General features: G+C 47.5%; 1 protein-coding gene across 8 annotated transcripts in view; it reads left to right on the plus strand.

Moving 5' to 3' along the window:
• Window positions 1-25503, plus strand: part of RANBP17 (RAN binding protein 17) — a 291165-nt gene that overhangs the window by 66529 nt on the left and 199133 nt on the right. For 7 of the 8 annotated variants that reach the window (XM_060197144.1, XM_060197147.1, XM_060197149.1 and 4 more), the window contains one exon: window positions 7758-7805. The exons of the other annotated variant lie outside the window; for it this stretch is intronic. In XM_060197144.1, coding sequence (XP_060053127.1) covers window positions 7758-7805 — 48 coding nt within the window. The remainder of the gene's footprint in view (window positions 1-7757; window positions 7806-25503) is intronic. 8 annotated transcript variants of the gene reach the window in all.

Below are 25503 nucleotides of genomic sequence, written 5' to 3' on the forward strand. Positions count from 1 at the left end.
CAAGCTGCCCCACGCCACGGAACAGAAGGAAACAGAAGACGGTATCATGAGCTCATCAGAGCCCCCCACACACACACAGACACACAGACACACACACAGACACACACACACACAGACACACACACACACACACACACAGACACACACACACAGTCTGCATGTTCAGCACAGTTATTAGCAAAACCTTAGCTGTTGTCTTCACAGGGGTTGGATAACTGTGTCCAAAATTTTGAATGGAAATTCCAAAGACCAAGATAGCCAAAAACAGTTTTGAAAAGGAAAAATACTTCCCAATTCCAGTTCTTGCTACAGAAGAATGTCCATAGAATCCTGGTGCGTAATTGTGAAAATCAAAGGAAACTTGTCCACCAGCGGGAGAATAAATACACCTTTGGACAGCTCTGCCATGGATTCTGTAAAGCCAATAAAGACAGTTTTATCTACACCACACTCATTTTTGGACAGATCAATAAAAAGCCTCCTTATTATCATATGAAAAACTAGTACAAGATACATAATCTATGATAGATTTTACATCAAATATGCCGGCATTACAGCCTCACAATTTCTAGAAAAAAGTGCGATATGTGAAGATGTGGAGGAGGTTGGTAAACACTAAATTCAGGATAATGGTTTTCCCTGGCTAAACAAGCCTGAGATGAGGGAAAGTGCACTTTCTCGAGGAAAAAAAAAGAGAGAGACATCAGCAGTAACTGGAATGTTTCACTTCTTAGTCTGCATGCTACATTTGCCTCGTTTACTCTTAAATTGTATTCCTTTTTCTGCATTTGAAAATTTTAATAACTTACCAAAGTAAGTCATCACAGGCACTCTAGTGAGACGCAGCAAATTGAAATATTCAGATCTATCCTCCTGCCTATCTTGAAAACCTGCTATGGCGGCAAGGGTAAAGGAATAAAAAGGAAGAAACATACCTAACATGGAAAAACAAAAAAGTGGGAAGAAAGCCCGGAGCTGTATGCTAAAGACCTGGAACTGGCAACCTCCCGCACCCACCAGTTGTTCCCGCCTCACGCACCTGAGGTAGTTGAGTCTTTTTTTTTTAAAAAAATTTTTTTTATTTTCCCTTCTGTTGCTCTTGTTGTTTTTTGCATTATTGTTGTAGTTATTATTGTTGTTATTGATGTCGTTGTTGTTGGATAGGACAGAGAGAAATGGAGAGAGGAGGGGAAGACAGAGAGGGGGAGAGAAAGACAGACACCTGCAGACCTGCTTCACCGCCTGTGAAGCGACTCCCCTGCAGGTGGGGAGCCAGGGGCTCGAACCGGGATCCTTGAGCCGCTCCTTGTGCTTTGCGCCACATGCGCTTAACCCGCTGTGCCAACGCCCGACTCCCTGTAGTTGGGTCTTAAGTGGTTGCCGTGGAGGATGGACAGCAGTGACTAGCAAACTGGTGCTGGCAAGCCCTGGAAAGATGGGAGCCTGGACTCCACAAAGGACAGACTTTCCCGGTGCGACTGAAGGCAGGAGCAGTGATCGCAGTCTTCAGCGGGAGGGTTAGTGTCACATGGTCCCCTCCCTAGACTTTCCCGGTGTGACTGAAGGCAGGAGCAGTGATCGCAGTCTTCAGCGGGAGGGTTAGTGTCGCACGGCCCCCTCCCTAGCCCAGCTCTGCAGTTCTTTCTGGGGACAGGAGATCATCTCACGGAAGCGAGATGGGGGGTACGGAGGAGCCACCACACTGAAAATGCTCCCACTCCTGCGAGCGTGGCCCTATCGGCTGGGCTTCACATTCCAGAGCAGAAGTCGGAAGTGGCTCTCAGGAAGCTGGGGCTTATTTGAGGGTCCTACAGCAGCAGCAAACATAGGGGCCCTGATTTTAGACATCAGTTCACGTGCTGGGTGGGGCTGCCCGGGAGCTTTCTGGGTCTCGAGGTCTCTCGTCTGCAGGGAGCTTCTGTTCAGTTCTGAGTGACTCATCCTAAGAAACCCCCATCCTGGTGACAACTGTCCAGTCTGTGAAGAGAGCCTGCTTTGTGGAAACCAGAGCGAAAACCGGATTCCAGGAAACCAGAAGAAAATAATAGCAACCTGTGTTTTAGCCACGGAGAAAGCAGCTGTCTTCAGCGGTCATTGGAAGAACAGATGCAAACAGTGAAATCAGTAGCTAACTAAGGAAGGCTTCTGGGAGGTGTGGCCACAGAGTAGCAGCCGTCAGCACAGGCTCCCCCTACATAAGAAAGATCCACAACTATCACACTCAGCAAACTACAGCCGGCACATCCACAGAGCACCGCAGCCTCAGCCAGCAAGGTGCAGACGCTACTGTGCCGCCCTCCTGACCTCCCGAGGCAGGCAGTCCCCACCGATGTTTCCTGGAGCCTCCCCTCTCCAGAGCCCTGCCCCACGAGGGAAAGAGAGAAACAGGCTGCGGGGGATGGATCCACCTGTCAACGCCCATGTTCAGCAGAGAAGCAATAACAGAAACCAGACCTTCCACCTTCTGCACCTCAAAAAAAATTTTTTTATAGTCCATACTGCCAGAGAGGGAGAAATGTTCGGGGAAGATGACTAGAGAGCTCCGACGCCCAGTTCCACCAGGACTTGAAGTGTTTGGCCCCAGGAATCTCATTTTTATATATGTATCTTATTTATTATTTATTGGGTAGAAAACAGACTGGAATTGAGTGAGGGAAGGAGATTGACTGGGAAAGAGAAAGACACCTGCAGCCCTGCTTCACCCCCTTGTGAAGTTACTCCCTGCAGTGGAGCCTTGTGCATTGTAGCACGTGTGCCCAACCAGGTGTGCCACCGCCCGCCCGCCTGGCACCTCGGAATCTTGTTTTAATACCATCACTGAGAGGGAAGCCGATCTGGCAAACTCCAGAGGAGGTCAGGCACTGTACCTCTTATCTGAGAGAAAAGAGGAAAAAAGGAAGGATGCTTGGAGGTAGTAATAGGTGTAGACGTGACTTAGAGAAAGGAAGGAAAAGCAGGACAGTAGGAAAAAAGGAAAAAAAAAAAAAAAAAAGATATATAAAGTCAACCCATATCTGAGACCTTGGGAGAACCACTGCTGTTTCCAGCGGAGGGAATGGGGACACAGAACTCTGGTGCCGGGAACGTTATGGAATCATATCCCTATTGCCTTACAATTTTTTAAGTCACTATTAAATCACTAATAAAGAAAGAAAGTGAGTTTACCAGGTTTTAGAGTCAGACTTGGGGAAGAAATGTGTCAAAAACTGGGCAGCTTCTCGTGATATGGTTTCTTTTTTTTTTCTAGTCAGTTTTATTTTATTTACTTTTTTTGGTTAGAGAGAGAGAAACTTGAGAGGAAAGGGAGAGAGAGGGAGAGTGACAGCTGCAACACTATTTCACCACGTGTGAAGCTTCCCCCTTCAGAGGTGGGGGACCATGTCCTTGAACCTGAGTCCTTGCATACTGTAATGTTCGCTTGACCGTGTGCACCGCCACCTGGCCCCTGCTATTGAGTTTTATTTTTTAATTTCTCTACTGGGGGATTAATGGTTTACAGTCGACAGTAAAAGACATCAGTGTGAGCATGCATAACATTTCCCAGTTTTCCACATAACAGTTCAACCCCACTAGGTCCTCCTCATAATACATGTGGTTTCTTAAAAGTGTGGCTGTATAAGTCAAACAGAAATCCAGGTGGTTCTGGGCCGTCCAGCGCCGTACCGGGCATGCCGTGGCAACAGGGGGCAGACAGGACGGAGAGCAGGGCCTTTAGTCCAGATCTTGGGAATCAGAGAAGGCTCCTGCGGGGTGGCGGTGGGTGGGTGGGGTTCCTGACTGGAATCCAATATTTGGAGAAAGGACAGGACGTGGAACGAGTGTTCTGGGAGGCTGGAGCAGAGTGTGCAAAGTCAGGAAGGTTCCAGACTGGAAGAAATCCAAAAAGATGAGTGTAACTAGGGCTTGCAGCCTCCCCCGCGACCACTCCAGAGCCTGGCATCTGTAAACACCCACGAATGTTGGCGGGATAAACAAGTAGAGGATGAATGGGTGATAAGGGGGTTCCCAGAGCAGGAAGTCGGTGGGAGTGTGGGGGGAGGAGGAGGAGGAGGAGGAAGGGACTTGTGGCTGTCCCAGAAAGCTGGAGCACACCCAGACCTCCACACACCACCCGCCTGGCCACCCGGCTCCCTGGATGACTCTGGAGCTACCTCAGTCCTCTCTGGAGTCGGTGACATGATCACCAAGCTCCACCTTGCCCAGGGACAGAACGTTGTAGCCAAAAGTGTGGCCAACTGTTAAACAGTGTAGAAACCGGCCGCTCGTTTTAAAATACTGGGGTGCCCGAGTAGGACAGAGCCCTTCTTAGGGCGGTCAGCATTTGGTTGCTTCAGTCTTTAGTTTTGCGCCCATGGGTTATTTTCCGATAAGCATGCCGGGGGGCTTCGTTTAGTTATATGGTAGCCTGCATCCATTGTTGATGAGTATAAGTTGCTGAGTTTATTGATTAAGCAGTTCTAAAGGCGGCATTTTTTTTTTAATTTGATGTTCATATATTCACTAGCAAAGGCTTTGACTTGAAAATTTTGTTCTGTTTTTTTTTTCTTCTTCTTCTTTTTTTTTTTTTTTTTTTTTGCCGCCAGGGCTTCCTGCCTTCACAGTCTCACTGCTCCTCCCAGCGGGTGTTCCTTTTTAACTTTTCCCCGGGTAGAGGGTGAGAGGCAGGAGGAAAGGCCAGGAGAGAGACACCACAGCACTGCCCCGCCACTCCCGAGGCTGCTCTCCTGAGCAGGTGAGCCATCTCCTTACCTCCTGCTTTGAAATTCCTTCTCCTCCTCCTTCTCCTTCTTCTTTTTCCTCCTTCTTCCTTCTTCCTCCTCCTCCTGGCTTATCACTGGGGCTCAGTGCTGGCACTGTGAATCCACTGCTCCTGGCAGCCATCTCCCCCTGCCCCATTTTATTGGGTAGGACAGAGAAAATGAGAGAAGGGGAAACATAGAGGGGGAGAAAGATGGACACCTGCAGACCTGCTTCACTGCTAGTGAAGCGTCCCTTTTGCAGGTGGGAAGCCGGGGGCTCGAACCTGGGTCCTTGCGCAGGTCCTTGCACTTAGTACTGTGTGCACTTAACCCGGTGCACCACTGCCCTTGCCCATGCTTTGAAATATCTTGGTCCAGAATTGGGTCAGAAATTGTTTAGAGGGATAAGCCCAACGATAATGGACAGTGAATTTATAAACAGACGCACAGACTCTCCACATCTCCAGGTCTGAATATTTTTCAAAGATTGAAAAGTTTTCACTTTGTCTCTTTTATTGATTAATTTATTTTTTCAATTGACATCTTTTCCACCTTATTGGGGGGGGAGGCTAATGGTTTTCAGTCCAGTTGATGACACGCAAGTATAATTCCTCATCTTATTATATATTATTATCATAATTATCTTGTTCCTCAGTCTCTCTATTCAAACCAATCCCACCAACACCAACCCCATCAATTTTATTTTGATCAATTGTGAAATCTCAAGAAATGAAATTCCAAAAGTTTCTTAAAGTGTCCCTGGCTTGATGTTTCAGCTGTCTCCTCTGAGAAGTCAGACCCGCCCAAAGCTGCGTGGTCCGTGCAGCCAGTGGTCCACAGTGCTGACAGGAGACGCCAGGATCTTGAGCTCATGCACGCCACTCTGGTGCCAGAACAAGAGGCAGGAGCCACTTCCCTTTCCCTTTCCCTTTCCCTTTCTTTTCTTTCCTTTTCTTTTCTTTTCTTTTCTTTTCTTCAAAATCATTTCCTGTTTTCTTAGCGCGGGAGCTCAGTTGCTTTATTTTTATTGTATTTCATTTCATTTCATTTTTTCACACACACACACACACACACACACACACACACACACACACACACACCTGCCATCAATGGTCTGTGTCCCCATCCCCACCCCACCCCGCAGATAACCTCTATAGCTCTCCCACAACCTTAAATATAGGTTGACATGGTTTTGTTTTTGTTTTTCCACGTTTGTCTACTCAAGTCTCTATATTCCGCACTTGGGGGAGACCATTCTGTAGCTGTCCTTCACCTACTGACTTGCTTCACTGAGCGTCATCGCCTCCAATCCCATCCACTTTATCCCAGAAGACACAATAGCATCCCTTTTTATTGCTGCATAATACTCCATCGAGTATATGTCCCATTACTTTTTGATCCAGTCATCTGCCAAAGGGCATTTTGGTTGTGAATAAAGCTGCTGTGAACATGGGGGTGCACGCTCACCTTCGATTCAGCATCGTGACATCTTTGGAGTAAATGCCTAGGAATGGAATTGCTGGGTTGTAAGGTGTTTCTGTGTCTTGCGCCACCTGCGCTTAACCCGCTGCGCCAGCGCCCGGCTCCCAAGGTGTTTCCATGTTTAAAAAACGGTTCTCCCCAAAACGGTTCTCCATAGTGGCTGCACCAATTTGCGCCAGCACCAGTGGTGTAATAGAAAACCCTCTTAGGGTTTAGGATTTGAAGCAGGCCAGCCCTGTTTTCACATCCAACACAGTAAGCACCACCTGAGGGATTCTACCCTCTGAAAAGCTCTGTACGGCTCCTCTGATTTCAGGGTGTCTCTCTCCTTCTCCGGCAGGGTGGCCTCCAGGGGAAAGGTAACAGGCTGGTTCTTTCTCGCTCACGACAGGGGTGACACGAAGTAAAAGACACCAGGGGACTCTTAGCATGAATCTAGAATCTGAGTCCTTAGAATCCCAGAATCCGTTTATTAGCAAAGTGGACATGAGTTAAATAGAAAAGCAATGAAGTTAATTATTGTTGAAATATGACAGAAATTACAGGTTTCTTAACAGTCAGCATGCCCCTAAGGTAGGGGGTTGGTATGACAGGAATTGATGAGATACAAGACAGTTATTCTCCATAACACAAGCAACTTAATTATCCAAAGGTATTTGAGAGAAGCATAGGGGTTAAACCCGTAGGGTGAGACAGAGAGAAGATGGATATCAAAAGGCCATATAGTTTGGAATTTCTCTTGTCTGGGGTCTGAGGTGTGTGATGGAGTGTGTGATAAGGTGTGTTCTTCTGTGATCAGAAGGTGACTGAATAAGTGAATCTGCAGCCATGTGGCCTGCAGTTAATGGAGGGAAGTACTGGGGTTTCTGTGGGCCTGAGAGTCAAGAAGGAAAGAACCAAGTCTGAGTTTCCCCCCTTATGCTCACCTCGGTTGAGAGAGACTCACCAAGAGGCTGTCTTCTCAGACCTCCATCCAAAGATGGGGGTGGTTCTCCCTAAGCTCTATCAGGCTTACATATGTTCCCAACAGTGAACATGGGGGTGCATGCTCACCTTCGATTCAGCATCGTGGCATCTTTGGAGTAAATGCCTAGGAATGGAATTGCTGGGTTGTAAGGTGTTTCTGTGTCTTGCGCCACCTGCGCTTAACCCGCTGCGCCAGCGCCCGGCTCCCAAGGTGTTTCCATGTTTAAAAAGTCCCTGAAACGGTTCTCCATAGCGGCTGCACCAATTTGCGCCAGCACCAGTGGTGTAATAGAAAACCCTCTTAGGGTTTAGGATTTGAAGCAGGCCAGCCCTGTTTTCACATCCAACACAGTCAGCCACCACCAGAGGGATTCTACCCTCCGAAAAGCTCTATACGGCTCCTCTGGGCAGCCCACACCCACACATACACAGGCACTTCTCCAGAGCGGCTTTCTCTCCCACTCCCTGGCATCTGTCCGCCAGGTGTCCAGAGGAGAGCGTCCCAGGGACAAGATGTCATGTTGTGGTCTGAGTGAATCCTTCCTGAAAGGAATTTCCTTTCTCCTCTAGAAGGTATTGGCTGGAGGCAGACAATCAGAAATGGTTTCCTCACTCGATGTAAGTAACAGACCAGGCTGCGTGCAGGTCGCTGCTCAGATGGGGGTACTGTGGGGGCTGGGAATACATACTGTCCAGATTGCTTCTCAGGAAGGTTCTCCGGAGTCACAAAGGCACAGAAGCCACAGGGACGGAGACAGCAGAGCAGTCTATGCCAGGAGGGCACCTGTCCACACCTGGCCTGGCCTCACAGCTGGTGACTCGCACCACCTCCCATGCCCCAGTTGGACAGAAAGGATGGTGGCGGCTTTCTGTGTGCTGTGGGGTGTGAACACGGGCTGCTGTGGCCCCTCGTAGATGACCCGTCCCCCCTCTGCTCCACAGCGCTGAGCGGAAGCCTTGTGTCCTAACACCCCTGGGTGGCACAGAGACCCTCTGAGGGTCTCCTTGGGACCCCCTGGGAAGACCTGGAGTTTGCCCTAAGACATGGGAGGCGTTTGGAAATGGTCTCAACTAGAAATAGGGAAGGTTCCAGCCTTCAAGCTTCGTCTTCTGCAGGGGGGAGCGGGCTTCTGAGTTGTTTCAGGGAACTAGCTACCTGGCGTCTGGCTCTCCTGCTCGGCATTGAGCGCCGACAGGAAGCAGTAGATGGCATTCTCTCCCTACAGTTGTGAGAGTCTCGTGCTTAGGCGGTTACTGGTAAATTGAGTGGGAAGGCTTTGAATAATGAAACAGAAAAGCATCTCCTGACAGGAGCCCAGTGGCCTCCTGAAACTAACCCAAAGTGCCATCCAGGATTGGAACAGGGCTCCTGCTGCTCTCTCCAGGGTCCTCGTGGACGGGTTTTGGTTGTCGGCAAGACGAACCTTTGCACTTTGACGATGCAACTTTTGGGAAAACTGTTCTGTGTATAGAAATTTCACTTAGGTGAGGGGGGGGAATGTATCAGCATTACAGACAGCTCACACAGTGAACAGGTGAGCACGCAGATAGCTTCGTTTGACACAGACGCCCTGACAGATCACGGAAAGTACCCGCGTCGGTGAAAAAAATGTCTTTTGAAGTCGGGAATAGTGATAAATGGCTTGGGGTTTTTCTCTGCCAAGTGTTTGAAAAGATTTGTGTTTTGTTTCTAAATATATATATATATATATATTACATACTTATTAACTGGATAGCAACAGAGAAACTGACAGGGAAGTGGGAGATAGGGAGGCAAAGAAAGACAGACACCTGTAGCACTGCTTCGCCGTTCATAAAGCTTGCCCTGTATGAGGGCGAGGGGCCCAGGGACTTGAACCCAGATCCTTGTGCATGGCCTTGTGCGCTCAACGAAGTGCACCACCACCCGGCCCCTCTGCCAAGTGCTTTCAGCTTTTTCCTACTCTGCCCTTGGCCCCTTTCATGTCCGCAGTGCAGAGGGACTTCGGTCTGTCTCGGGGGGCTGGCGTGATGTCAGGTCCAGCGGGGCGGGTGCTGTTATTCCGGGGGTGACGTTACTGCACGGCACGGCTGTGTCACTCCCCGGGGACTCACTCTTTCACTCCTCACATTCATTCGTCTAACATCCACGGCGTGTCTGTGTTCAGATGGGCCCTAGACTCAGCGTTAGCCGCTCCTGTCCCATCCCTTTGACAAGTTGAGGGCGGATCACTCAGAAACCGGTGAAGACGCTCGCTGGCCCTGCGTAAGCACTGTGCCTGGAGTGAACTGCCTTGGTGTTTTATTTTGAAACAGCCTTGCTTTATGAGCGGATCTGTCACTCTGCTCTCTGAAGTCTGCACTTGCCGGATACTTAACATACTCCCCCCATAGATGGGGTAGATAGCATAATGGTTATGAAAAAAGACTCTCATGCCTGAGGCTCTAAAGTTCCAGGTTCGGTTTCTTGCAGCACCATAAACCAGAACTGAGCAGTGCTCTGGTTAAAAAAAAAAAAAAAGAAAGAAAATCCCACCTATAGGGGAGTCGGGCAGTAGCGCAGCGGGTTAAGCGCAAGTGGTACAAAGCGCTAGGACCGGAGTAAGGATCTGGGTTCGAGCCCCCGGCTCCTCACCTGCAGGGGAGTTGCTTCACAGGCAGTGAAGCAGGTCTGCGGGTGTCTGTCTTTCTCTCCCCCTCTCTGTCTTCCCCTCCTCTCTCCTTTTCTCTCTGTCCTATCCAACAGTGACGACAACAGTAACTACAACAGTATACTCCCCGTGTCCCGTGGACCTTCTTCCAGGATTATCAAATTCTAGACAAGGAGGTTTGGGGCAGAAACATCTGCCAGTTTTCTGAAGACTCTGCCGCTGCTAATAATTGAAGTGGCGGCACACGTGAGAGAGAGGAATGATGTAAGTCGGAAAGGCGCGGACTCCAATTCCTTTTTGTTATCTATTCACTGTTGAATAGAGATAGTCAGAAATCAAGTGGGGAGGGGGAGTCAGGGAGGGAGAGACAGAGACAGACACCTGCAGCCCTGCTTCACCACTCACAAAGCTCTCCCCCCTGCAGGTGGGAACCGGGGGCTCAAACCTGGGTCCTTGCGCACTGTAACACGTGCGCTCGACCAGGTGCGCCCCCGCCCGGCCCCTTGGCTTTTTATTGATCTTTGGTCACATAAAGCCCAGCGCACCACGAGACCATGGGTACCCACTTGTGTGTCTGGACGCAACGCACGTGTGTTCACCGCGTGCCGTTCCTGTCTCCCTGTGCCTGGCACAGTTCGAGACCCCCTGGAAGAATTCTTTGTGATTACTTGCACAGGAGTGTGACTACCCACAGAGTCATGTTTGGCCATTCTTTACTGATGATAACTTCTAAGGCAGGTATGGAATCTGACCTCTGTGGACGAATTTGGAGTTGTTCTCTTGACTAATTCTTTTTTTTTTTTTTTAAGTAAGGTGAAAGGGGCCGGCCTGTGATGCACCCCATGGAGAGCACAGGTTACCATGCAGAAAGGCCCCGGTTCAAGCCCCGGGTCCCCACCTGCGTGGGGGTGGAGGCTTCAGTAGTAGTGAAGCGATGCTGCAGGTGTCTCTTTTTTCTCTTTCCCCCTCTCCAGACCTCCCATTTCTTCCTGTCCTATCAAATAAAAGAAAGGGGGGAAGGACAGTGATCCCCTGCACCACTACAAGCCAGAGCTGAGCAGTGTTCTGGTTTGAAAAAACAAACAAACTATAAGACATTTAAAGGTTAGGAGCTGGGTGGTGACGCACCCAGCCAAGCATCCACATTACAGTGCGCAAGGATCTGGGTCCAGGCCCTCGGTCCCCGCCCACAGGGGGAGAGCTTCACAAGTGGTGAGGCAGGGCCGCAGATATCTCTCCCTACCTCTCCTCCTCTCCCCCTTCCCTCTCCATTTCTGGCTGTCTCTATCCACTAAATAAAGATCATTTTAAAAAGCTTCAAGGTAAAGCAGAAAGCTGTGGTTTCTTGTGATTCATCCATATCCTCCTCAGGCATTTGTGTCCCAACTTCTGATGATTTTAAGAATTTTTTTTTTCAGAGTGCCGGGCCACCCAGGTAGGAGCCCATAGTGGTATACGCAAGGACCCACACAAGGATCCGGGTTCGAGTCCCCGCTCCCCATATGCAGGGGAGGGAGTCATTTCACAAGTGGTGAAGCAGGTCTGCCGGATTCTTTCTCTCCCCGTCTCTGTCTTCCCCTCCTCTAAACAGGAAGGAAAAAAAAAAAAAGAAAAAGAGGTCCCAGGAGCAGTAGATTCGTAGTGCAGGCACAGAGCCCCAGCGATAATCCTGAAGGCAATAAATAGATAAATAAATGTTCACTAACTGTGACATCTCACTGAAAGAGGCGCGCACAGACGAAATCTGCTGGCTTTCTGTTAGATGTATGTTTCCTTGTGATGCTGATGCTAAAATCTGGGGTTATGTTTTGATTTGGTTCCCGAATAGTTGTCAGTGAAACTCTCCTCCCACTCCCCTGAAAGTCCTCCCTGCTGCTGGTAATGGCTGTAAGTAGCTCGCCTGGATGGAGTCAGGATGAAATAGGATCCGGCCGGCTTCTGCCACAGGAAAGCCTGAAGCGTCTCAATATTTGTAAATGATCCTCGTCACGTCTCTGTTTCATCTTTGCTTGGAGGAGGGCTTCACGCCTGTTACGCATTATGATGACTTGATGATCGGTGAAACCCTAGAAGTTGTTTTCACTTGGAGTTCATAAATAAGCCGGGGTGAGAGGTTGCCGAGGGAATCCTAGGCTCCAAGATCACCACCCCGGAGTGCCAGATGGCCCTTTCAGAAAGGGAGCGAGGGATAGTGTGCCCTGTCGGGCTGGTCACCTTTTTATTTAATGGTCGTTTGGTCATTGATGATCGCTCGCTAACTACTCTCTTGTCCACTGAGGCATTCCTTTCTGTGGTAGGAAAAAAAAAAAAAGTTGAAGCAGCGCGTCCTAGGATGTTATTTTCTGGACACTGTAGAATATACGTGAAGAATAGACATGTTGGGGTGGAGCGGAGAGGCCACGAAACAGCCAGGCCTTTGAATGGTACATTGGGTGCTGGTTACGTTCTTGTTTGTTTTTTTCTTTCTCCAATATATACAGCTCGTTGCTAATTGTGTTCTTATCTGATCAGTGAGAAGGAAAATTAACCAGATAGTTTCATTGAAAAGTATCTATGGGGGGGGGGTCAGGCTGTAGCACAGCGGGTTAAGCGCACGCGGCGCAAAGCGCAGGGACCGGTGTGAGGATCCCGGTTCGAGCCCCCGGCTCCCCACCTGCAGGGGAGTCGCTTCCCAGGCGGTGAAGCAGGTCTGCAGGTGTCTGTCTTTCTCTCCCCCTCTCTGTCTTCCCCTCCTCTCTCCACGTCTCTCTGTCCTATCCAACAACGACGACATCAACAACAACAATAATAACCACAACAAGGCTACAACAACAAGGGCAACAAAAGGGGGGGGGAGAGAAGAAAAGAAAAATGGTCGGTAAGCCAGAGTGGCAGCCCTGTTTGTTAACTTTCACGTAGTTGATAGGAGTGGTGTCAAACACAGGAGCTTTAGAAAGCAAGTGTTTGAGAAGGGAACTTACTGTAAGACAGATTTGCTGCTGCCCCTAGTAGAATGAGAGGCAGCATCTCAATCCATCTCTCTCTCTCTCTCTCTCTCTCTCTCTCTCTCTCTCTGTCTCTCTCTCTCTAGTTAAAAAAATTCAAGATCTTTCTGAAAAGGGCTTACTAAACTTTGTCTAAGTCTGCATGGGATCCAAGTCTAGGTGTCAGTGAGATGCAGAGCAGAGCTGGGGAGTTTATGGACTAGAGGAATCCTGGGCTCCAGGGTCCCTCCCCGGTGAGTTCCCGGTGCAGGCCTTGGTGTCCGGGCGCCACTCCGTGGAGGTGGGCGCCCGCCGCATGCCTCCATCAGACACCCACCGACGGCAGGCTCTGCAGCGGAGAGACACTTCCCTCCCTCCGTGTGGCAGCAGAACAGATAGGTAGAAGCATCAGTTGTCGAAATGATTAGAGCTGATGTTTATATTCCATTGGGCACGTTTATTTACTCTTTTTTCTTCTTTGCTGTCAAAAAGGCCAATATTATTTATTTATTTAGCTTCAACAGTGGGGGAAAGTGAGCCTTCTGAATCGGGCTCTCTGCTGTCCTAATGATTAATGATCACTGAACACTTTTGAAAGATTAGCATTTTTTTTTTCTTCAGAGCTGCTAAAAAAAATATACTGTTTTATTTAATTACAAGAAAGTAAAGCCTCTTCACACTGACAGGTGGTGGAAATTAGCAGGCAGTTTTGAAATTGTGCTGCGCACGAGAAATTAGATCTCATTTGAATCCCGCTTTCCTCAACCAGCAAATGAGGTTAATGCCATACATATTCAGCTGCTCAGGATGAAGAAATTGATATAAAGTAGATCAACATAGCTACAGGGCTAGATTAATTTATAGGTAAAGAGGCAGTGACAAATGAAAGTAATGTAGTGTGGTCACTTGATTCAGCCAGGAGGGACTCGAGCACTATTTCTCATTAGAGACATCGGAGGGCACATCCGCCCGAAATGTGAAAAGGAATAGCCAACTAACCCCTAATTATCAAAATACAGAAAATACTAATTATGTCTTAATTAGCTTTTCTTTTAATGTACTGAAATTTGTTACTTTTCGTGTGGCTCAAATGGATAGTTATATCAACAATAAATAGGGTGTTTTAATAACTTTCTTTTACCCCTGGGAAAACTACACTCCAATTTTTAATATGCAATAATGCTTCTCTCTAGCCTGTAGGAGATGAAAATTATTAAGTAGCTTTATTTTTTTTTTTTGAAGATTTTACAGCAGCTTTGGGAAGAATTATTTCACCATGCATCAATTACTTTTAATTGAACTGAATATTTTTCAGCTTGTACCAAATGCCTCTCATTTAAGTTTAGCGGTTAGTTTCAGAAGGCCTCCTAATGAGAACGGCGGGCGCGTAACCCCCGCCACGTCTCTTAAGAAGATCAGGATGACTGTTGATTTTGAATTTTGTTGTTTCAAAGAAGCAGCCCAGGAGAGAAGCCATAAAGGTGGTCCCCTTTACGGACAAGGCTGGAGAAAGAGAAGCTGGTTCTTGGAAACTTGACTTATGTTCTCCCCTCCCCCCTCCCCCAACCCCTGGCGCCCACCACAGGGGCCGTTATCCGGTAGTTATCCGGTAGTCGGGCCAAGAAAGACTTCCTCTGGTCTGCTTAACTTAAGCCTGCAGATGCAGAGTGCGGGGGAGATCCCAGACAGACCTCCAGCCTGCTCTGCGCCCCTCCCTCCACCTCCTGCAGCCTCAGGGAAGCCCCCCCCCAACTTTTCTCAAATCAGTTCTCAGCTGTCTGCAGCAGGGAGACCTTTTACACAGGGGTGTGGGGCCAAGCAAGGAGTGAGGGGTGGGGGGTATTGGACAGGATGATAGAGGAGGACTTCAGTTGGTGTGTGTGTGTGGGGGGGGTTGCAGTGCAGACCTTGTCACCGTGTCACGGGAGATAAGGTGACCATCCTCATGGGATGCCAGCGCAGCCCTGTTCCAGAGAATGCCGCTACCCACACTGGATCTGCACAGTGCCAGGGCTCACTCAGGTCCTGCTTCTTGCTTGCGGTGCCGCACAGCTGAGTGAATTCAGTCACAGGAAAAGGAATGTGTGACCGGTTGCTAGCATAGAATGCAGTACAATGCAGGGGTTTTTGTTTCTGTTTTTAGGAAAAAAAAAAAAAAGGTGGCTGTTATTGGTCAGAGTAAGAAGATAGATGGAATTAAAAAGAATAACTTTATGTGTAACTTCAATGTAACGGGGAAGTTCTATTGAAAGAATTTCATGTCATCTAATATGAAACATATTTAATGTAATTCCTTGTCTAAGTTGGAAACCCAATGATTTTGTTTTTCACAGACTGGTGTGTGTGTGTGTGTGTGTGTGTGTGTGTGTCTGTGTCTGTGTAGAATTTGGAAACAGTTCATCTTTGGGGCAAAAATCTCTTATTAGAGCTGTGAATTCAGACCCTCCCATCCTGCTCTGCTCCCCCCCGTCCATCCTGGGGATACAGCCAGGCTGGATCTCGGACGCTAGATGCCCATCAGCAGGCTTTGCCACACTAAGGCTCTCCAACTGGGTTCTTCCTCGTCAGTGAAAGGAAAAAAGAAACCATAATAAGTCATTGCTCTTTCAACTAATAACTATACCAGTGTGTTGTGCCAGCTTTGCTCGACTAGTTTTCTTGTCTCTGTTAAAGCAAAAAAAAAAAGGGGGGGGGAAGGAAGTAGACAGTTCACACAGAAGAATTAAGACTAGCTCAGCAGAAGAGAAGATTGTGGGGGGGGGGCAGCCAGAATCCCTCAGACTTCACCTACAGCAGTTCAGCTCCCAGCCGGTGCTCACCTCAGAGTCCACACACAGTGGCGCAGTCTCAGGGCAGCCGGCAGTGTCCATGGTGGGGGGGGGGGGGGCGTGGAGCTCCAGCCCCCTCGGTGCGCTGCTCAGCTCTGGCTTATGGTGGTGCCAGGCACTGAACCTGGGACTTCGGAGCCTCGAGCATGAGATATGCCATTATACTTTCTGCACTCCCTCTAGGAGCTCCACCTTTATCAGCAGATGGGAGTTTCATTTTAAGACAGTGCTGAGCGCCACCTGCCAGGGCACGCTCCATAGCAGACGAGACCAAGGATTGTCACCCGCTGTAAGCAGAGCACGGCCACGCGGGCTCACCCCCCCCCCGCCCCCGCCCCGGGGGCCAAGAGTGGCGGAATGGAGGGAAGGAACTGGGAGCGATAGGCTGTGGGCAGGGAGAATGGGACTCTGCAGGCTGGAGGTGAAGAGTTACTTCGAGCAGGGTGCTCGCACCCGGACCTCAGACCTGCATAGTGCACTGCTTGGCCATGGGTACAGCCCAGCTTATAGCCCGGCTACCGCCACAGCAGAGCAAGGTTTGGCGCTGTGGGCTGCTGTGCGCTCTCTCTCTCTGCCTGTCTTTCCTTCTTCCTTAAAGGAAGATATGAATTGATTTTAAAAAGGAGTGTTTTGTGTTGCGGCCAATCTGTGGATACGTTGGCTTTTGTATAGAGTAGTATCTTTCCTTTTTTAAATCAATTCATTAATTTTAAGGAGAGAGAGAGAGAGAGAGCCAGGACACTTCCTCAGCTGTGGCTTTTGATGGTGCTGGGGAATGAACCTGGGTCCTCTTCTTAAAAGTCCTCTGAAGAACCATTCTGTTGCCTCCCTTGGCCCTAAAGTAGCATCTTTTCAAGAGAAGTATTTCAGACATCACGATCAGACTAGGGCTGAAATATCTTTTTATTTTTCTATTTGTGGAATCAGATTGTTTGAGTTTTGAGTCTCAGTTCTTATTAGCTATGTGACTGTCTTTCTTGCTCTCTTTCTTTTTTCTCTTCATCCACAAATAAAAATCGCAGACCTACTCTTCGAAGGTCTGGCGATTAAGCAAGAATGAATCTAGAGCAGCCAGCACAGTGATGGCGATGAGGACAGGACGTGACAGTGGACTGTCCCCCTTCTCCGGGGAGGCAGCTAGCGCTTTAGAGTAGAATGAATGTTTGAGCCGGAAATGTTGAGACCACAGGTGTCATTTACCAAGCAATCTAAAAAGGTCCCTTCTGCACACTCAAGACTCCTGAAAGTCAGTAGTACTTTTGTTAGATTTTTTTTTTTTGTACATACATTTGGTAAAGCCCATGTTCATTTATTTCTCTCTGGGAAATGTACAAAGCACATTGGCCCCTGCCTTAAATAATCCTCACCATTTATCAGAACTACTTAGCCATAGGAACCCTTTCCCCCATGAGAGAGGCCTACAAAATAAACTCTGAGGATCACTGTCTTAAATGAACCTCTGTGGGGCTCCTATGGGGGGGGTGGGGGGGTGTGAGGTTCCAAAGTCCCAGGTTCAATTCCCGGCACCACCATAAGCCAGAGCTGAGCAGTGCACTGGTGGGGAGAGCACTGCCATGATCGTGGGTGTGAATACATCTTTTCAAATAGGTGCTTTTGGACTGTTTCTTTTTCTTTCTTCCCCCCCCCCCCCCAGATAGGGGGCGAGACACAGAGAGAGAGAAGCCAGAGAAGGAGACACACCACAGTGCAGACCCACCCCTCAGGAAGCTTCCCTTTTGTGTAGTGTTCCCATGGGGTGAGCCTGGGCTCAAACCTGGGTCCTGATACTGGGTGAAGTCTGTGCTCCACCAGGTGAGCTATGGCCCAGCCCTGCTCCCTTGTTTTTTCTAGTCAGTTCCGTGCAAGGATCCTAGTTTGAGCCCCCGGATTCCCACCTGCAGAGTAGTCACGGAAACGTTTTAAGTAGAAAATTCGTCTGTTATGTCGCACAGCAAGGAAAAGAAATGGGCCATGGCTCTTATTTGCCTCCTGTCGGTACAGGAATTGAGAATCCTTTTCTTGGGCCGGGTGGTGGCGCACCTGGTTGAGCGCACAAGTTACAATGCGCAAGGACCTGGGTTCGAGGACCCAGTCCCCACCTACAGGGGGAAAGTTTCGCAAGTGGTGAAGCAGTGCTGCAGGTGTCTCTCTGTCTCTCATCCTCTCTATCCTTCCCTTCCCTTCCCTCTTGATTTCTGACTGTCTCTATCCAATCAATAAAGAAAGCTAATAAAAAAAAAAAGAATTCTTTTCTCTTTTCTACTTCTAGGGTTATCGCTAGGGTTCAGTGCTTGCACTACGAATCCAGTGCTCCTGTGGCCATTTTTTCAGTTTTTTTTTTTTGATAGGATAGTGAGAAATTGAGGGGGAGGTAGGTAGAGAAAGAGAGAGAGAGAGATAGACACCTGCATATCTACTTCACCACTTGTGAAGTGACTGCTCTGCAGGTGGGACTCCGGGGGCTCAAACCTTGCATGGGTCCTTACACTTTGTACTATGTCCGCTTAACCCAGTGTGCCACCCTGGCCTAAGAATTCTTGTTAGAGACACAGAGCCTCAGGGTGGGGGAGAGGCCACTGTAGTATAATATAGTATAATATATGCCTGAGGCACCAGACCGGGTCCAAGGTTCAGCTTCTGACACCACTTACCAGTCAGATCTTAAAAGTTCTCTGGTCTGCGGGGGCCGGGCAGTAGCTCAGCGGGTTAAGCGCACATGGCACAAAGCGCAAGGACCAGCATATAAGGATCCTAGTTCAAGCCCCCGGCTCCCCCACCTGCAGGGGAGTCGCTTCACAGGCGGTGAAGCAGGTCTGCAGGTGTCTGTCTTTCTGTCCCCTTCTCTGTCTTCCCCTCCTGTCTTGATTTCTCTCTGACCTATCCAACAACAAGGACAACAAAATGGGAAAAGCGGTCTCCAGGAGTCCCGAACCCCAGTGATAACTCTGGAAGCAAAAAAAAAAAAAAAAAAAGGTTCTCTGGTCTGCAGGGGGGAAGTTTCCCTCTGTTTGTATCCCCCCCAACCCCCTTATTTCTGTCAGCTCAAAAAAGCGGGAGAGAGAGAGAGAGAGATGGCAGATCACCACTGCAGTACATGAAGCAGGTAGGGGGTGGGGGGTGGAAGCAGGCACCCCAGGCCTGCTGGTCCTGCACTCTAGCAGCTGAGCTCTCTCTCAGGTCTTTCTTCTGGAGGATTTGGATCCCACAGTCATCATATGCCAAAAGCTTTTGCAGATGACAGTGAGGAAGACAGAGTGCAGACCTGGGCGAGCCCGTCTGAATCACCTGCTTGCTAGGTGAGCTGTCTTTGGGTATCACAGCACAGGACTTGACGCCCATTACAGGGTCACCCTGGACTCTTCTCTTGCAGAAAGGGAGGATGGGCATGTCCGCGGTCCTGCTTGCTGCTCAGCGCTTCTGCAAAAATGCATCAGCGAGGGGGGCCAGGCGGTGGTGACCTGGTTAGTACACACATCACTGTGCTCAAGGATCCGGGCTCAAGGCCCAGCTCCCCACCTGCAGAGGAATGCTTCACAAGCAAGGAGTGAAGCAGGGCTGCAGGCGCGTGTTTTCTCTCTCCCTGTCTGTCTCCCCCTTCCCTCTCGATTTCTCTCTGCCCTGACAATTAAAATAGAAAGAAAGCAAACAAGAAGAAAGAAAGAAAGAAAGAAAGAAAGAAAGAAAGAAAGAAAGAAAGAAAGAAAGGAAGAAAGAGAAAGAAAGAAAGAAGAAATGGCCACTGGGAGTGATGGATTCATAATGCCAGCACCAAGCCCCAGCATAACCCTGGTGGCAAAAGTAAATAAAGAAATAGACCATGACCCCCTCCCCCCAAAGCCAGGTGTCGTGCTTCCTCAGCCTGTGGCTACATGCTCCTTGTTGGGCATAGGGATCCCAGCCCGTCTCCTGCCCACAAGTGAGGGGTGACTTGGCAAGCCCTGCCGGCGTCCTTGAAGGAAGCGGCTGTGTCATCTCTTTGTGTTGGAGGAGCCCTACATACCTGCCCATCCTTGTGTTCCATCAACGCTAGACTTGTGGTGGGCGCAGCGGTTATGTGAAGGCCTGCCTTGAGCCGTTTATTCACTGTCAGGAACTCACTCACTAGACAGTCCATGCCAGGGGCTGTAAAAGTGGGCATGCCCTCCGAGCCAGTGACACCACATCTAGACATCTGTCAGTCCTTCATTGTTCTTTCTCGCTCCCATCCTTGTACATCGTAACTTTACTGCAGACGGGGTCCCATCTGGCAGCACGAGACCTTCAGTCCCTTGTAGAGGGAAATGCTTCTTTCATAATGGGAGAGGAAAGTCCCCACAGGAGATGAAGTGTGTGGCGTGATTCCAACTCCGTGGGAAGAAAAGGAAGAACAGAAGGGAAATGAAGTCAAACATTCACCTTGAGTCTCTGGTGACAGTTACTATGGAGCGGGTGGGGCGTTCACATCCTCTTCTTGCCTGTGCTTTGTGGTATTGTTTTTTCTTTATTAAAAGAGGCACAGTCACTTAAAGAAGAACGTTTTAATGGCTTCATTATTAACTGGGCTGTACAGATGGAGAGCTGAGGATTTCACATCACTTGCAGTCATTCTTCATTCCATTGTGAAGTCTGTGAGGATTGCTGTTTGAAATTGGGCCTTTTTTTTTTTTTTCTTAGCTCCTGATTGAACTTACATATTGTCATGCGTGTATCTTTTGGAATATAACGTATTGATTGGAATTGTCAGCATGGAGCAGTTTGTTTTTTTTGTTTTGTTTTTTTTTACCAGAGCACTGCTTAGTCCTTGCTTATGGTGGTGTGGGGAATTGAACCTAGGACTTAGGTGCCTCAGGCATGAGAGTCCATTTGCATAACCATTATGCCTTCTGCCCAACCAGGAAGTCTTTATTTCCAAGATCTGACCATTGTGGGTTGTGGCTATGTATCAGCAGGTCTGGAAGCCCGTTGATATTATTAGAAGTTTCAGTTGCCTAGGACAGATGTGTCAGGCATCTCCTTCTAAGATCACTGCACTGACTGTGCCTAGGTCCTTAGATGCACTGTACAGAACAGGCACACCTGTACAGAGAACAGCAACACGGGAACGCTGCGGAGGGCGGTGTGACAGTGTGCATTCAGGGTGAAAGTCATCCGGCCCAGGACTTTAACAGTCTTTTTTAAAGACATTTTAGCTGCTGCCCTCCCCAGTGGAGCCACTGACCAGCATCCTTCATGTGCTTCTGCCTGTGTCTGGAAGTGTAACCAGAGGCTTTTGCTAACGGGAAGTGACATCATCAATCATGGTTTCAATGAAAATAAAAACCTGTCAGGGATACAGGTCTTAAAAGGCTGTGATTTTTAATCTGCACAAGGTATTTTTATTGCACGTTGCAAATGCCAGGGTAATTTTTCTTTCTTTTTTTTTTTTCCCCCCTCTTTAGTATTTTGCTAGATACAGAAATTTCCATGAACCTGGGTAGAACATGGTAGGCTCATTTACTTTCAATTTTTCTGTTGCACGTCTGTTGTACAGTAGGCCTGTGAAGTCTAGAGCTCAGTGTATCGGCAGGTCACCTGTTACTGTCTGGTTGTTAATGACCTGTTGCCTTTGTTTTCATGGGGAGACTCTGGGAGAATAAGTGAGATACCCCAAGAAGCCAGAGCACTTTATTTTTTTTCTTTTTATTTATAAAAAGGAAACATTGACAAAGCCATAGGATAAGAGGGGTACAACTCCACACAGTTCCCACCACCAGAACTCCATATCTCATCCCCTCCCCTGGTTGTTTATTTATTTTTTAAATTTCTTTGTTGGGGAATTAATGTTTTATATTCAACAGTAAATACAATAGTTTGTACATGCATAACATTTCCCAGTTTCCATATAACAATACGACCCCCACTAGATCCTCTGTCACCCTTTTTGGACCTGTATTCTCCCCACCCACCCACCCCAGAGTCTTTTACTTTGGTGCGATACGCCAATTCCAATTCAGGTTTTACTTGTGTTTTCTCTTTTGATTTTGTTTTTCAACTTCTGCCCGTGAGTGAGATCATCCCATATTCATCCTTCTGTTTCTGACTTCTTTTACTTAACATGAATTTTTCAAGATCCATCCAAGATCAGCTGAAACAGTGAAGTCACCATTTTTTAATAACTGACCATACTTTGCTCAGCCACTCATCTGTTGTTGGGCACCGGGGTTGCTCCCAGGTTTTGGCTGTTACAAACTGTGCTGCTGAGAACATATGTGTACACAGATCTTTTGGATGGGTGTGTTGGGTTCCTTAGGATATATCCCCAGGAGAGGAACTGCAGGATTATAGGGTAGGCCCATTTCTAGCCTTCTGAGAGTTCTCCAGACTGTTCTCCACAGAGGTTGGGCCAATTGACATTCCCACCAGCAGTGCAGGAGGGTTCCTTTGACCCCACACCCTCTCCAACATTTGCTGCTGTTACCTTTTCTGATGTATGACATTCTCACAGGAGTGAAGTGGTATCTCACTGTTGTCTTTATTTGCATTTCTCTGACAATCAAAGACTTGGAGCATTTTTTCATATGTTTCTCGGCCTTTTGGATCTCTTCTGTGGTGAATATTCTGTCCTTGTCCTCCCCCCATTTTTTGGATGGGGTTATTTGTTTTCTTGTTGTTGAGTTTGGCAAGCTCTTTATATATGTTGGTTATTAAACTCTTGTCTGATGTATGGCATGTAAAGATCTTCTCCCATTCTGTGAGGGGTCTCTTGGTTTGGGTAGTGGTTTCTTTTGCTGAGCAGAAACTTTTTAATTTGATGTAGTCCCATAGGTTTATACTTGCTTTAGTCTTCTTTGTAATTGGATTTGTTTCATTGAAGATGTCTTTAAAATTTATGCAGAAAAGAGTTCTGCCAATATTTTCCTTTAAGTATCTGGTAGTTTCTGGTCTAACACCCAAATCCCTGACCCACTTGGAATTTACTTTTGTGTTTGGTGAAATATAGTGGTTCAGTTTCATTCTTCTGCATGTTTCAACCCATTGTTTCCAACACCACTTGTTGAAGACTCTGGGCACCTTTGTCAGAGATTAGATGTCCATAGGTGTGGGGGCTCACTTCTGGGCTCTCAGTTCTATTCCACTGGTCAGTGTGTCTCTTCATGTTCCAGTACCAAGCAGTTTTGATGACAATGGCCCTATAATACAATTTGAGATCTGGGAGTGTGATGCCTGCATTTCTGTTCTTTCTTTTCAAGATTGTTTTGGCAATTCTAGGTCTTTTCTGGTTCCAGATAAACATTTGTAGCATTTGTTCTATTCTAAAAAAATGTGGTTGGGATCTTGATGGGGATAGCATTAAATCTGTATATGGCTCTGGGTAGTATATTCATTTTGATGATGTTAATTCTTCCAACCCATGAACATGGAATATCTTTCCACTTCTTTGTGTCTTTTTCAATTTCCTTGAGTAGTGACTCATAATTTTCAGTATACAAGTCTTTCACCTCTTTGGTTAGATTTATTCCTAGATATTTTATTGGGTTTGTTGCTATAGTAAAAGGAATTGATTTCTGGACTTCAACTTCTTCTTAGTGTTTGTATAGAGGAATGCCACTGACTTTTGAATGTTAATTTTGTAGCTTGACACCTTACTGTATTGCCTGATGGTTTCCAAATGCTTCTTGCTGGATTCCTTAGGTTTTTCTATGTATACTATCATGCCATCTGTAAATAGAAGCCAGAACTCTTGCCTTAGAGAGAAAACAAGGACCTAGGCCTCTGCTTTCCTACTGTAATGATTCTATCTGATTATTTACTCTGATCCGTCCATTAATCCATTTTTCACACACAGATCCATCTTATGTCAGTGTTCACCATAATTAAGTCTCTAAGTCTGCTTTTCAAATTATAAATAAGAGACAAGTGTTTGTTACAGGTTTCCGTTTTACCATTCGATCATCTTTTTTACAATAAAATTTAAACAATTATAGAAATAAATAGAGTGGGTTTTTTTTTTTCAATTGCTAGAAGCTGGCTTTATTTTATCCTGCTAATAAAGGCACATTATGTTCAAGCATTGCAATTATCACTGAAACGCGCGTCCATTAACTGAGGCATTAGGCTGAGTATATAATCACTGTCTAGAGCCAAGCTCTTTGTGAGGCCGCGTCTGCAGGGCCATTAAGCGCTAAGCAATATTTGTAAACTAATATTTAAATGATTCAGAATTGATACCATCTTTTGCAAACTTACAAATGAATACTAGAGCCATTCAATTTGATTTTTTATGTGCTGGGGAAAGATATGACCTAATTCTCAAATATGACTGAAAGATACGGCGTGGTAGATGGATTTCAAAAGTTGCCATGGCCCAGTCCTTGTGAACCTCACCAGACTCTTTTCCCAGATCTTAAATATATACAGGACATAAAACCATCTGAACCATTTTTTTTTCCACTAGGGATTGCTGTTTCAAGATTTTATTCATTTACTTATATAGTTATTTTTCTCCAGGGTTTTCACTGGAGCTCGACGCCATCACTGTGAATCCACTGTTCCTGGCAGCCATTTTTTTCCTTTTAAAAATTTTTAATTGAATAGGACGGAGAGAAATTGAGAGAGGAAGGGAAGATAGGGAGAGAGAAAGAGAGACACCTGCAGATCTGCTTCACCACTCATGAAGCCTCCCCCCCCAGAAGTTGGGGATCAGGGTCTTGAACCCAGATCCTTGTGAGGGTCCTTGTACTCCATACTAAGTGCACTTAACTATGTGTACCACTGCTCGACCCTCTCCGTTATTTTTTTAATTGCTGTTTCAAGATATATATATATATATATTATTATTTATTATTGGATAGAGACAGCCAGAAAAATGAGAGGGAAAGAGACAGAGAGACACCTGCAGCCCTGCTTCACCACTCGTGAAGCCTCCCCACCTGCAGGTGGGGACCAGGGGCTTGAACCCAGGTCCGTGCGCACTGTAATGTGTGCGTTTAACCAGGTGCGCCACCGCCTGGCCCCCGTTTCAAGATTTTTTTTAATTAATTTTTACCCGAATTAAGACACATCCTAGTTCTTTGCCACCAGGGTTAATCTCTGGGGCTCAGTGCCTATACATTGAATCCATTCCTCCTAGTGGCCTTTCTCCCCCTGCCTCCTCCCTCCCCCCCCTTTTTTTTTGATAGGATAGAGAGAGATAGGTAGAGAGAAAGAGACACCTGCAGGACCAGGAGCCTGACCCCAGGTCCTTCCATGGGATAATGTATGTCCTCAGCCAGGCGTGCTTCCCCCTGGCCTCACATATGCCAGCTGAATGACTAGAGATGCGTCCCTCCCTCCCTGTTAAGCAGAAAGAAGATTCTATTGCGTCTGCACATGGCCACATTTTGCTTCCCCGTCTATCAGTAGAAACTTGAGTTGCCTCTGCAGTTCGGCTGTTGTGAACAGTGGTGCGGTGAGGAGACAGAGCTCTCTGCTGCGTGTGTCTTCAGCTCTCTCCGTCCATCTGTCCTCAGCAGTGTGCAGAGGCTGTGTACCAATCGCCTGCTCTCCTCATGGGGCTGTTCCGTCCCAGGTGTCCAGCGGCCGCAGTGCACGAGGGCTTCAACTGCTCCTCAGCCTCACGGACGCTAGCAATGTTCCCATTCCTAACATACGGGTCGTGATGGCACAGAATGAAGCTCTAGGGGCAATGTCACTCACAGTCAAAACGGAGGTGACCCGAATCAAGCTTTTGAGCTCAGAAGGTCTCACTGGGCTGGTCAATGCAAAATTGCTTTTTAAAGTTGAATGTTTGTGTTGACTGTTGAAATCTACCTGGACTTGTACTTTGAATACAAAGTTGTGCTTTTTTTTTCTTCTCTTTTTACTGTTGCTACATTTGGAAAGGGTGTTTTCCTGGCTGTTACACAGATATGCCCCACAGTCTCTCTCGCTCACACAT

Source organism: Erinaceus europaeus, chromosome 9 (genome assembly GCF_950295315.1).
Source record: "Erinaceus europaeus chromosome 9, mEriEur2.1, whole genome shotgun sequence".
In the NCBI taxonomy this organism is placed as follows: Eukaryota; Metazoa; Chordata; class Mammalia; order Eulipotyphla; family Erinaceidae; genus Erinaceus; species Erinaceus europaeus.